The sequence below is a fragment of the Gossypium raimondii genome, chromosome 12 (assembly GCF_025698545.1).
Source record: "Gossypium raimondii isolate GPD5lz chromosome 12, ASM2569854v1, whole genome shotgun sequence".
NCBI lineage: Eukaryota > Viridiplantae > Streptophyta > Magnoliopsida > Malvales > Malvaceae > Gossypium > Gossypium raimondii.
In genome coordinates this window covers 2028737-2042198 of record NC_068576.1, presented here as the reverse complement: position 1 = coordinate 2042198, position 13462 = coordinate 2028737, and the positions used below count along the sequence as shown (strand labels likewise).

General features: G+C 36.9%; 1 protein-coding gene and 1 pseudogene across 9 annotated transcripts; one reads left to right on the top strand and one right to left on the bottom strand.

The window, feature by feature from the left end:
* Window positions 1-4111: 4111 nt before the first annotated feature.
* LOC105761895 (anthocyanidin 3-O-glucosyltransferase 7-like) lies at window positions 4112-5370 on the bottom strand (annotated as a pseudogene).
* Window positions 5371-5577: 207 nt separating this feature from the next.
* Window positions 5578-13311, top strand: LOC105762745 (dynamin-related protein 3A). 9 transcript variants are annotated; one of them, XM_052624991.1, is made up of 23 exons: window positions 5578-6199; window positions 6734-7016; window positions 7104-7132; window positions 7209-7310; window positions 7927-7995; window positions 8078-8137; window positions 8571-8684; window positions 8775-8823; window positions 8927-9036; window positions 9571-9663; window positions 9814-9906; window positions 9990-10127; window positions 10289-10399; window positions 10514-10609; window positions 10756-10798; window positions 11021-11172; window positions 11270-11416; window positions 12008-12060; window positions 12166-12265; window positions 12482-12588; window positions 12702-12785; window positions 12863-12898; window positions 13108-13311. In XM_052624991.1, exons 1-23 carry the CDS (start codon window positions 5834-5836, stop codon window positions 13112-13114), a joined length of 2442 nt encoding a protein of 813 aa, XP_052480951.1. In that variant the 5' UTR covers window positions 5578-5833; the 3' UTR covers window positions 13115-13311. The 9 variants fall into 9 exon arrangements, 4 of the variants coding, with proteins under 4 accessions (XP_052480951.1, XP_052480950.1, XP_052480949.1 ...); XM_052624990.1 differs by having other exon boundaries at window positions 13036-13311; XR_001124019.2 differs by having other exon boundaries at window positions 5579-6199; window positions 12702-12898.
* The last annotated feature ends 151 nt before the right edge of the window (window positions 13312-13462 follow it).

The window sequence follows — 13462 nt, the reverse complement described above, 5'->3', positions numbered from 1 at the left end:
GATTCTCTCATCTTCACCTTGATTTGAGTAAAAAACAGAAATAGAAACTAAGAAGCAGAAAGGATTTGTGAAAATTACCTCAATTCTAATTTGCAGAAAATACCAAACAGTGAAGAAACCTAAACCCTCGAAGATCCCCTTTTAGGGAGAGTTTTCTTAAACCGTTCGGATGGCCAAAAATGAACCAACGACCCAAATGTGAGTAAGAAGAAACGATTCGTCTCTCAACGGTTAGATGTGCGCACCCAATATCTGGATTCACTCGTGGCAAGGTAACTGTTATGCACCACGACCCGTGGCGTACCTTGTAAGTTATGTTCGAAATGGACCTAAGGCCCACCATTTTATAACATCCTTTAGGCTCACTAAGGGGGGACTGGATTGTTAGGATTTGGTAATCGCCAGCCCAAATGACCTAATAGGATCCGTATCTCTGACCCGGATAGACCCGACCAGGAAGAAGAATGTTCGCCTACAGAGGTAGTTTGCTAGGGACCCTGTTGGAATGCTAGATGTTGGAAAAAATAGCTCCCAAGGAGAGCTCGCGTAAGCCTTGCAAGAATGAGATCGTGAGCTATGTCCATAGAAGGGATCGCGAGCCCTACAAGATACCCACGCTCGTGAATAGCGGGTACGAGGCTCGCTGGAGGAGTCAATCTTAAGATAAAAAAGGACCGTGTGCTCCACAGACACGCGTCTAATAAGCCAAGAGATTCCCAGAGAATGTCAGCACCAGAGACAAGGATGCCAGTGCCATCAACCCTAGGACCGAGACAAAATAGCGGGCCCTATTGTGAGCTGTAATAGTAACAGAAGGAACATGTATAATATCATACGAGAAAAATATTACTCAACACAAATATATAACTCAATAAAAGGAAGATCTAATTGAAGGAAAACCCAACATTTTGTCAATAGAGAAATCAAACGGAAGAAGTTCATGCATTTGCTGAGTAGCAATATTACCATTGAAGCATCCCCATGAAATCATGTTCAAACAGGAAAATAAATGAGAAGATTACCCGGTAGGTAACCAGTTTCTTGGTGTCAGAGTTCGAATTAGTTTCAATTGAATGAACTGAAGCACGTCTGTTAAGAAGCAAAGAAATGTAATTTAAAGTTATAAACTAGGATGCCGTTAATATGATAAGTCAAAACAAAAAGAGTAAAGGTGTTAGGATCGTCCCGATTAAGTAACAAACAAGTAAAAATAGCGGAAGAAATTGAGAAGATGAACACACAAATTTAACCTGGAAAAACCCCTCTAAAGAGGATAAAAAACCACGGGCCAAGATAATTTTACTATAATGGCAAAAGAATGAAGAGTACAAAATATGGAGATAAAACTAAACCCCGAAAACCCGAAAACAAAGAACCCTCAAAACGTAAACACAAACTTCTCTGAATGTGTTATGAGTTCTAATCTAATGGGTGTATTTACTAAGGTTGTAAAAGAGCCTATTTATAGGCTAAATTCATATGTCAAATAATAATAAAATAATCTAAACTAATCAGTGTTTGATTGAAACAAATAAACAGAGTTTAACTAAAAGTTTATTTCTCAAATTTGACTGAAAATAGGAGTCATACTTAACAAGTCTCCACATTGACTCATATTTCCACAACGCCATCTTTGCCAAAGCCCGCCACGAGCCTATCTTGAACTATGTAGGGAATTAACTGAGTTGAATCTGTGCTTAGAAACTGGAAGACTTCTAGTCTTCGACTTGTACACTGCCAAATCAAAACTAACCCGGGTCTGATTTTCACGAACACAGTGCCCTAACTTTTAAAACCTGCATCCAAAAGAGAACCTCTCTTCAACGAAACGGTCATACATTTTTCCTTCCTATGACCAAGTTGCCTCCACTCCAAACGAGTTGACTTCGACTCTGTAACGGACAAGGGACGTCCAATTTCACCGATCACTGTAGAACCTTCCAGAATATAAAGACTGCTAGTTCTTTTACCTTTTAACAAAACGAGAGCTCCACGAGATACTTTAATGCCGCTTGACTCGATGTTGATTCTGCATCCTTTCAAGTCTAAAAAACTCAAGGAGATGAGATTCTTTCGTAAATCAGGTACATACCTGACATCTGAAAGTGTCTTAATCGTCCCATCATGTATCATAATTTTAACAGTACCAATACCAATTACCTTACTAGATGAATCGTTTACCATGCGCACAAATCCACCTTCAACCGAACTGTATGTAGAGAACCATTCTCTATTGGGACACACGTGGATAGAACATCCCGAATCTAGGATCCACTCAGACGTGAGCTTGGAGTTATCGCTCGTTGACACTAACAAGAAATCATCACCGCTTTTATCGATCAAATTAGCACCAGTTACATCTTCCTCGTTACTCTTAGCAGCTATTTTATTTCGCAGTTTATAACAATCTGCTTTGATGTGACCTAACTTTTTACAATAGCAACACCTTTTGTCTATTTTCTTTGATGCTATCAAAACGGAAGCTTGCCTATCTGCCTTGCTATCCAAATGAAGCTCATTGTCGAGTTTGTCTCTACTCAACAAATGACCTTTTACATCTTCGAACGAGAGTTTGTCTCTGCCATAAATCAGGGTCTCCCTGAAAGACTTGTATGAAGGGGGTAAAGAGCACAATAATACCATAGCTTGATCTTCATCATCAATATGAACCTCAACGTTCTTTAAATCATTTAAAAGAGTAATGAATTGACTGATGTGATCTCTAAGAAGCTCACCTTCGTTCATGCGAAACGTAAATAAACGTTGTTTCAACACTAAACAGTTAGCCAGAGACTTAGTCGCATAAAGAGTTTCCAACCTTTTCCACAAAGCGGATGAGGTCTTCTCCATCAATACCTCCTGCAATACCGTATTCGCAAGGCACAACTGGATTGCAGACAAGGCCTTTTCATCAAGCTCTTCCCATTCTGTTTTATTTAGATTCTCAGGCTTTTTCCCGGTAACAACCTTTTTCAAACCGGATTGAACTAAAATTGCCATCATCTGAACTTGCCACAGATTGAAATTTGTCTCACCATCGAACTTCTCAATTTCAAATCTTGTTGTTGCCATATCTGAATGGGTTGATCTATGAAAATTGAACTAGCTTTGATACCACTTGTTAGGGATCGTCCCGATTAAGTAACAAACAAATAAAAATAGCGGAAGAAATTGAGAAGATGAACACACAAATTTAACATGGAAAAATCCCTCAAAAGAGGATAAAAAATTACGGGCAAAGATAATTTTACTATAATGGCAAAAGAATGAAGAGTACAAAATATGGAGATAAAACTAAACCCCGAAAACCCGAAAAACAAAGAACCCTCAAAATGTAAACACAAAATTCTCTGAATGTGTTATGAGTTCTAATCTAATGGGTGTATTTACTAAGGTTGTAAAAGAGCCTATTTATAGGCTAAATTCATATGTCAAATAATAATAAAATAATCTAAACTAATCAGTGTTTGACTGAAACAAATAAACAGAGTTTAAATAAAAGTTTATTTCTTAAATTTGACTGAAAATAGGAGTCGTAAGTTTATTTCTCAAATTTGACTGAAAATAGAAGTCATACTTAACAAAAGGTAAGAGAACTAAACAAAAGAAACAACAAAATCCTAACTATTCAACATGTTAATAAAAAAAAAAAAAACCACGCAAGAGTATCAAGGCAAATCAATGCAAACTTAATAAAAGCTAGGAAACCCATAGTTCAACATGTTAATAAAAAAAAAAAAAAAAAGATTAACATGCAAGAGCATCAATGCAAACTTGATAAAAGCTTGGAAACCCATCTTGAATTCGAACCGCCCTTCTGATTAGTTTATCTTCTGAAACTGGCATAAATGGTGGAGGCTAGACCTTAGAAAACCTCTTTTAATTGCTTTTATTTTTTGTTAACTCATTTTAACGACCTGGGGTTGATTTAGAAGTGGGAGACTAGATTCAAAATGAAAACCTAACTTAATCTATAGGGATGTTTCATAAATATCCTGGATTGGATGGAAACTGTTATACTTAATTCATTGCTTAAGGGATAGCCGGAATATAATGTTAATATTATATGAATTATTATTATTAGATACATTTTCAGAAAAATGGATTCAGATTAAGAAATTAAAATTGTTTCTACTAAAGTTTTGAAGTCTTGTGAAGCACTTGTACTTGGTTCTGTTGCTTTCAAAACAAGCTCTTTCAGTGTTCTAATCCTTTCTCTCATTTGCTTCCCGTGTTCATGTCCCAAAACGATCTTCAAGCTCTTGAGTACCCCACTCTTAGTGAACACATCCCCCTCAACTCTTAGCACCAATTCCCCATATTTCCTCCACCACACGTCCATTCATCCAGTGATCCCCAAACATCGGTCCGCAGATCATTGGGACTCCATTTGCGACGCTTTCAAACACTGAGTTCGCCCCACAATGTGTCACAAACACGCCTGTTGAAACGAGTTTCCCTTGCTTGCTTATCCTTTTAATAAACCCATTCGGTAAATGATGCTTATGGTCATCCTTGAGACACCAAAGATATGGAATGCCCCTCTCTTCAACTGCCTCCGCTAAGGCTCTTAACTCCAACCCTGCTGGCGTTGCCGCTGTCCCAAAGCTAATATACTCAACAGACTTGGAACTTTGCTTGTCTAACCATGATAAACACTCTGCCGCATCTGAATCCGATGGTGGTAATGGAGGCAAGGGAAGTTCTTGCGTTAAGAAACCAACATTCAGCAAAGCTGGAAACATGGATTTGAGATCATCAAAGAGTGCTGTGGGATAGAGTTCTTGGCAGAAATTCATAACAATGGCGGTAGATCGAGGTAAAACACACCCGATTTTACTCAATGTGTAAGAAAAGAACGTTTCTTTCGAATGTCTAACGTGCATTGGAGATAACCCTGGAATAACTTCCAAAGTTTGGTTGGAATTTGCCACCATTTTCGTCACCACCACCATGTCCGAAAAGCTTGCATGTCCTCGGCCATATCTGCGGAAAATGTCAAAAACATATCCGTGACGAAGCAGCTAGCACCTCCTGCCAGCTTACATGACTGCAACATCTAAGCCCTTTTGAAAGTTTGCAGGAGTTGCTTTAAGGAAAAGGTCCAATCTCTCCACTGGGTTTCCACTAAAAACATCATTCGCGGGCACACCATCCTCCACATTGTAAGCTCTGATATTATTCGGGACATCAAAGTTTAAAAGTGGAAAAAATGGAATCATTAGACTTCGCTTTGGTTAGGAAAGAAAACTGCACATTCGGAGCTGCACGAGCTAACCTGCACGCAAGTCTTAGGATGGTTAGATCGTGACTGCCAAATGGGAAGGCCAAGATGGCAACATGTTCTTTTAAGCTTTGGGTCGGTAGCATTTAGGAACCCTATTTTTGACTGATGGAGATAAACAACTGGGCAGTTGCTGAGAAATAGGAATTTGGAGATTGAATAGCAAAAGCTTTAAAATAAAAATAAAGGGCTAAAATCCAAATCCATGGATAGTACAAGATCTTTTAGCACATTTTAACCTTTATTTATTTATAATATAAATACCAAAATTAGAACTTCATATTGATTTCCCGAAGCATTGGAGAACGCATAGCTAAAATGAATACCACAGTAATAAATTAATTAATATAATTCCCAAGCCACAATTACATAGTCTGCTTCAAGTTCAATCATACGATCAAAGCTTCAAGATCTCTTTTATCTCTAGTAAACACAAAGCATTAGAAAAGAAAAAGAAAAATAAAGAGTCAGTTCCAAAACCTAGCTTGATAGCATTTTCATATAAAATCCTGTAAATCTTTTCATCAATCGATCAATCATTAAAATTCAATGGCTGAAGAAGCGGCTGCATCGACGCCGCCTCAATTATCCGCGGCTCCTTTGGGATCTTCCGTTATACCGATTGTGAACAAGCTACAAGACATCTTCGCGCAGCTGGGTAGCCAGTCCACCATAGAGTTGCCGCAGGTGGCGGTGGTCGGAAGCCAGAGTAGTGGCAAGTCCAGCGTACTTGAGTCACTCGTTGGCCGTGACTTCTTGCCTCGCGGTTCTGATATCTGCACGCGCCGCCCTCTCGTCCTTCAGCTCCTCCAGACCAAGCGTAAACCTGATGGTTCTGAGGAGGAGTATGGCGAGTTCCTTCACTTGCCTGGAAAGCGCTTCTATGACTTTTCTGAGATTCGCAGGGAGATTCAGGTTCTTTATTGCTTACCTTTTATGATTGAGAAATTCAAAAGTTACTCATTTAGATTATACAATTCAAAAATTTGGGGTTTTAATTTGTATTTTTGTTAAGTTGACATTTTTAAATTTTCCTTTGCAAACTGGTTGCTTAAGGAGTATTAGAATTGCTATATATATAATATTGAAGCGAGAAAGATATTATTAGATTCTATGTTGAATAACAAAGATGCAGTAGCTGGTGGTACTGAAATTTGTAATTAGGGAAATTGGGAGCTTGCCAGAAGGAATTATTTGGCTTTAGGCTTTGCACTGATGGTTACAATGAGTAGAAAAGTGAATCACTTAATCTAGCTGTTCTTGGATAAGGATCGTAAGTAGAATTTTTCTCTCACCCTTTGGGTATCTGAAAAACTCTAGCCTTTTTATTGTTTTCTAGTTAATAATAGTTTTATCAAATCAAGGAACAATATATATAATTTGTGGTGTTGAGTGTTTCCTTTTTCTCTGTTAATGTAAAATCCTTAAATAAATATCTATTGACTTCAGGCTGAGACAGATAGGGAGGCTGGAGGAAACAAAGGTGCGTCAGACAAGCAAATTCGACTTAAGATTTTCTCCCCAAATGTTCTTGATATCAATCTTGTGGATCTTCCTGGAATCACAAAGGTTCCTGTGGGTGACCAGCCCTCAGACATTGAAGCTCGAATTAGAACAATGATCATGTCGTATATTAAACAGCCAAGCTGTCTGATTCTTGCTGTTACTCCTGCAAATTCAGACTTGGCAAACTCTGATGCACTTCAAATTGCTGGAAATGCTGATCCTGATGGTAATTTCTACTATCAAAATCTCACTTCAGCATTGAGTTGCTATTTATTTAGTTGAACAATCTTTCTAATTTTTTGGTGTTCGGCAGGTTATAGAACCATTGGTGTTATTACAAAGGTGCATCTGTCAACGTGAAAATCTCCTTTCTAATTATGACAAACTTATGTTTAAGCTGTTTTTGGTTTCTGATTAGTTGGATATAATGGACCGAGGTACTGATGCTCGTAACCTGTTGCTTGGAAAAGTGGTTCCTCTTCGACTTGGTTATGTAGGTGTTGTAAATCGAAGTCAGGAGGTAACCATGGAACCTAACAGAAATAAAGATATTAATTCATCAATCTGTATTTTATAAAACTTTTCTTAATAAATTATTTCTTGTACATTGTTAATGTGGAAGGTTTCTCATTTTTACAGTTATTTTCTTAAAATTTATGCCATAGTTATTAATTCAAGATGCTCTAAAGGCAATTTTGTCTTTCTTCATATTTCTTCTTTGGATTAAGACATATGTCAATCTTTTTAGTCATTTTTCATTTTGAGATCTTCCTGTCCATTTAAATGTCCTGTCATTTTGTTTCTTGTGGTAACTCTACTGCCTCAAAAACCTAATTATTTCTTTCCCTCCTCAAAAGTAACTGTAAGAAATATTAATGGTTAGTAAGTTATCATGTTTTTGCTTCTATATGACTTCTTTAATGGTTACTCGGACCATGTACAAGAACTTTCATATGGGTAATTCTACTTCCTGAACCCATTTATTTCTTCCCTTTACCAAAGCAACTAAACGCAATTTTAATGGTTAATAAGTTATCATTTTTGCTCTTACTTGTACTTCATATACTGATTATCAGGTACCTTATTTTACTAGTGCTGACAACTTGATTGCACTTCTAATATTGTCTTCTAAACAGGATATTTTACTCAACCGGAGTATCAAGGATGCCCTTGTTGCAGAGGAGAAGTTCTTCCGCAGTCGTCCAGTATGGCTGCGCCAACCTTTAGTTTCATTGTTTGATACAGTTTCCATCTACAATTGGCTTATTCGTTTTTGATGTTACACAGGTATATACTAGTCTAGCTGATCGTTGTGGTGTTCCTCAATTGGCAAAGAAGTTGAACCAGGTAAAATATTTGCTAGTTGAAGTTTCCAGAACTTTTATGGGGTATAATTGAAAAAAATCTAAATGTCAATGCTTTTTTCTAGTGTTCGTACTTTCTATTGATGTTTACTTAACCCTGTCATCCTATTAATTTTCCTCTGTGCTATGCATTTGGTAGAAAAATCTCCCATTTACTTCTGACCAGATTGTAAACTTGCATCATTCTACTCTTATCTAGAGCAATTTTCTGTAGGCTTGGTTATGTTTGGAGTGTTTCTTCTTTCCTTTTGCCTTTTATCTTAATCAAATCACCCTCATGCTTATAGCATCTGTTGAAGGCCTTGTGCTAGTAGTTGGGGACTGACTTGCGATCCTACTAGTTGAGCCTTGTGACCTAGTTGTGCTGTATTTCTTTTATCTAAGTGATGAGTCTTTCTATGCTGTTTCTAATGTAGATTTTAGTACAACATATAAAGGCAATACTTCCTGGCCTGAAATCACGCATTAGTTCTGCACTGGTTTCTGTGGCAAAGGAGCATGCAAGCTATGGAGAAATTACAGAATCAAAGGCATGTATATTTGTTTGTCTACCACGACCCTTGTTGAGTCGTAACTGAAATAATTTTCTTACGACAAAATTATGGTTTTATAATCTATAGGCTGGCCAGGGAGCTCTTCTCCTGAATATTCTTTCGAAGTACTGTGAAGGTAAATTTTTTGTTTGGCTGTCTGTAAAATTAATATTCTGAAACACCTATCATTTACAATCTACTAAATTGGTAATGATACCATAATGGTTTGTTGGAACCAGCATTCTCATCAATGGTAGAGGGGAGAAATGAAGAAATGTCTACATGTGAGCTGTCTGGTGGAGCAAGAATTCATTACATTTTCCAATCAATTTTTGTCAAGAGCTTAGAGGTGCGTAGACTGTAGACTGATATTTGTGCTTTGATATTTGCCTAGTTAGTTGGATTCGCTTTCCATTTGAAGTTAGATGTGCATTCTATTATACATCTCTTTGTCTTTAGGGTGTTTCCTCACACCGTCTTACAATAGTTAGTTGTTAATTACTATGCACGTAATTGTACAAAATATTGGTTATAAAATACTATCTTTTACGATTAATATTTTTATTCAATCTACTGATATGTGCATTTCACTACCCCATGAGTGATTTTGCGTAGTCTCTCTACTACGGCAGGATAAGAAAGTTAAATAATGGCAACCTTATCTATATAATTGGTTATCTGGTTTCATGATCTTAATTTCTCACCTTCCCTCCCTTTTTTAACAATACAATAAAACCTTTGACTTCCTGCATGAGCTACTGCTTTCTTTAAAACAGACATTAGGAGTCCTGCAGTGCAACTTTATAAATTGGTGATGCATAACATGTCTTTGTAAGAGGGTTTTTATGTAAATATTTTCCATGTTAATTGATTTGTTTCACAGGAGGTTGATCCATGTGAAGACTTGACCAACGATGGCATTCGAACTGCCATTGAGAATGCGAATGGTCCTCGATCTGCACTATTTGTTCCAGAAGTAGGTTATAGTGTCTTCTAATTCAAATGTCTAATCTAAGATTATTTTTGTTTTATACAGATCTACATTGCTGTTTTCCAAATTGTTCCCTGGGGTTATTTCATGTTAATCTCAGTGAATATTGGTTATAATTCTAGTTTTTATGTATAGGTTCCGTTTGAAGTGCTTGTTCGAAGGCAAATAGCACGTTTGCTAGATCCAAGCCTTCAATGTGCAAGGTTCATATATGATGAGTTAATAAAGGTGATTCTTCCAGATTATTATTGTAGTCCCTCATCTTTATTGCTTCACAATCTAGATTTATAATAGAATTGTCCTCTTTCCAGATTAGCCATCGCTGCATGGTGAATGAACTGCAGCGATTTCCTGTTCTGAGAAGACATATGGACCAAGTTATTGGGAACTTTCTCCGACAAGGCCTCGAACCATCTGAGACAATGATAGGACATATTATTGAAATGGAGGTATTTCTGCTAATTTTATTTTTATATATTATTTTATGTATCTATTCTTAATCCTGTTACAAGAGATGAAGTTGATACAGTTGAGTGCAATACTGGTTACATTCATATGTTCTTTTCAAAGATCTGTAGTGATTTGTGCTATATGCCATTTAATTTTGCAGATGGATTACATAAATACTTCTCACCCAAGTTTTATTGGTGGGAGCAAGGCTGTAGAACTTGCCAATCAGCAGATAAAGAATTCCAGAGTTCCTTTACCTATCAGATCAAAGGTAGGTTTCTACTTATGGTAATTTCTCTGGTATTATTTCTGTTCTTTTTCAAATACCAATACCAATCCCAATTCCTTTTCATTTTTTCCTGTGTTTCTTTGTTGACTTAATCAGGATGGTTCAGAGCCTGATAAGGCACTTACTTCTGAAAGAAGTAATAAATCTCGGGCTATTCTTGCAAGACAAGTTAATGGAATCGTTGCTGATCAGGCATGAAAATTTGTGTTTCTGCTGCCCAATATATGCTTTTCCTTCCCTGCCTGTTCTTTTTCGTTTTTTCCATTAACTTTTTCTCCTTCATCTGTCTGTTTTCTACGTAAATAACTTGAGAAGCCTTTTACTCATTTTTTGTGCAGGGAGTCCGTCCTGTTGCAGATGGTGAAAAACTTCCATCTACTGGTACTGCATTTTAGGCTGTCGTTTTGAATTTGTTGTTGCAATATCTGATGTTCTTTATGATAGTTATGTAGGATGGCCAAATATTGAGGATTCTCTCTCCCTTTTTTCCTTTTGAAAGGGATCTGGCTGATTTTCCAATGTGAATTTTGTGTTTATAGTTCTCACCCTATTTTGATTAATTATCAAGCAGCATAAGAGTAAAATGAGTGTGGGTCTTTTCAGGAAGCACAAGTATTTCAACTTGGGGTATTCCATCAATATTTGGTGGCAGTGATAACCGCACATCAGTGAAAGAGAGCTCAACAAACAACAAGCCATATAGTGAACCTGTTCATGATGCTGAACATTCCTTTTCCATGATCCATCTCAGAGAGGTGCGTACACATCAGATAAATTCATCAAGGATCCAGTGCTAAATTAAAAAAAGAATGTTATTCTGATCTTGACAAGCATGTTTTTTACTCTTTTCAGCCCCCAACTGTATTGAGGCCTTCAGAAGACCGTTCAGAAACTCAAGCTATTGAAATTGCTATTACCAAACTGCTCTTAAGATCATACTATGACATTGTTAGGAAGAACATAGAGGACTCTGTGCCCAAAGCAATTATGCACTTCTTGGTAAGTTTAACCTGAGTAGATTTGCTAATTGTGTATTTTTTGGTCTCTTTCTGCTATCTATCCATGTTCACATTCAAGCTCCTGATGACTGAAATCCAAAAACACATTATGGGTCTGGCCAAAAGAAAGAAGGCATTATGGTATTCAAGTTAGAAGATTGTAAGTCTTTCTAGTGAAATTAAGTTCAAATTTTCACCTTATCAGTTCAGCATCTGTGTGGCTTGATGTAAACAATATTTGGTGCTAAGTATGTTGATCTCTATCCTCAACTATTTTGATCTGTAGAGGAGCATATATCATGTAATTTGAACTAGGATACCATTTCTTTTGTCTGTGGTTGATGTATTTTAGTTATGTTAGAACAGTGATGAAATACATGATTGTGTGAATGTATCCAGCTTGACTTCTGTAACATGGAGCTAGCTAGTTGGTTGAAATTTGCTCATTTATTTCTTATTTGGAACCTGAAACTGTTGTAACTTTGTAAATATAACCGTATAAGCCATGTCTTCTAATGATAGTTTATGGTGCAATATTGCATTGCTAAGCTGAAGCATTACATGAGTAGTGATCTCTGATATCAATGTCTAGGTAAACCATACAAAACGTGAACTTCACAATGTCTTTATCAAAAAGCTCTACAGGTGATATAAAGCTTTCTGCCATTTGACTTGATTTCAATTATTTATCTCTGTGATAATCTCTTTGTTTACCTTCGAGTGTCCTGTATGTCTTATCATCCAAAACAGAGAAAACCTGTTTGAAGAAATGTTACAAGAACCTGATGAGATCGCTTCTAAGAGAAAACGTACTCGAGAAACACTTCGAGTTCTCCAACTGGCATTCAGGGTGGGTTCTCTTAACTGCATATCTACATATGTTGATTATTAGAGCAATCACTAGACTTTTAATCTGTTTGTGAAGAGGACATGACCCAAATGTCTTTTTCCTTGTCTGCATTCACGTTAATGCGTACTATTGCTTAATTTTTAATTTCTTACTAAATTACAACATTAAGTGCAGCTGCAGCCACATTTATTTATTTATTTAAATCGTTTTGAATAGACATTGGATGAATTGCCATTGGAAGCTGAAACAGTTGAGAGGGGATATAGTCTGGGTTCTGATCCAACAGGGCTGCCGGAGATTCATGGACTGCCAACATCATCAATGTATTCTATAAGTAGTAGTTCAAATGATTCTTACACAGCTTCTTCCAAAAACCCAAAACCTCGCAAGTCAGCTCACTCGGGCGAACTACAGTCACACTTGTTTGACAATGCAGATTCAAATGGAAATGGGCGCCATTACATGCCAGGCCTCTATCCCACAGTTTATCTGTAAGCCATTTGAACGTGAAACTGTGCAGGTTGGTCCAAGTTTCTTTTATCAAATATGGAGGCGTTATATTCATTTGATTGCTTAGTCTAATTTTTTTCCCTCAAGATCTTCAGAACTCCTCCAACCAAAGCTGGCATATCGGTAAGTTGGTGTTATTTCCTAGCTTTTATGCATTTTATTTTGACTCCATATATTTCCTTGTTCTACTGCCATAATATAGGGTTATTTGCATTGTTTATCACTCCGGGAAGAAGTAACTTGCTCTTTTTTTTTGTCAGAAATGATAGTTTTCTGTTCCTATAACCATTCTTTTCGCAATCTCTTTTCGCTCCCCTATTTGTTAACATCAGGCAGTAAACACAGCCGACTATTTGGGTGATAATGCATTTGGATCAAGAATGTTAGCCATGGAGTCTGTGTCCGTTGGCCTGGTTGTTTTTTGGTTTTGCCTGTAAAGAAACGGATAATTGCAATTTTGGATTCCATAATTTCGGCAGAAGTTGAAGAATAATAATCATAAAAGCTATGAAAATTACTGTTGTTTCATTGTAAAAGTTTTAGATTTTGCTGTCATCCAACTTGTGCATGATCTGAAGACTGAAATTTGCCCCCATTTTTATGGTTGTGGATTTATTTTTATGAAGTCCGGTGAAAATTTTCAATAGCTAATTATAAGGGAGGGATAAGTTTATTTTCTATCCCATT

Coding starts and splice junctions, on each gene's coding strand:
- LOC105762745 (XM_052624989.1), top strand. CDS start 5,834: ATGGCTGAAGAAGCGGCTGCATCGACGCCGCCTCAATTATCCGCGGCT. Junction 7,017..7,103: donor TGGAAATGCTGATCCTGATG/GTAATTTCTACT, acceptor GGTGTTCGGCAG/GTTATAGAACCATTGGTGTT. Junction 12,061..12,165: donor TTTATCAAAAAGCTCTACAG/GTGATATAAAGC, acceptor CATCCAAAACAG/AGAAAACCTGTTTGAAGAAA.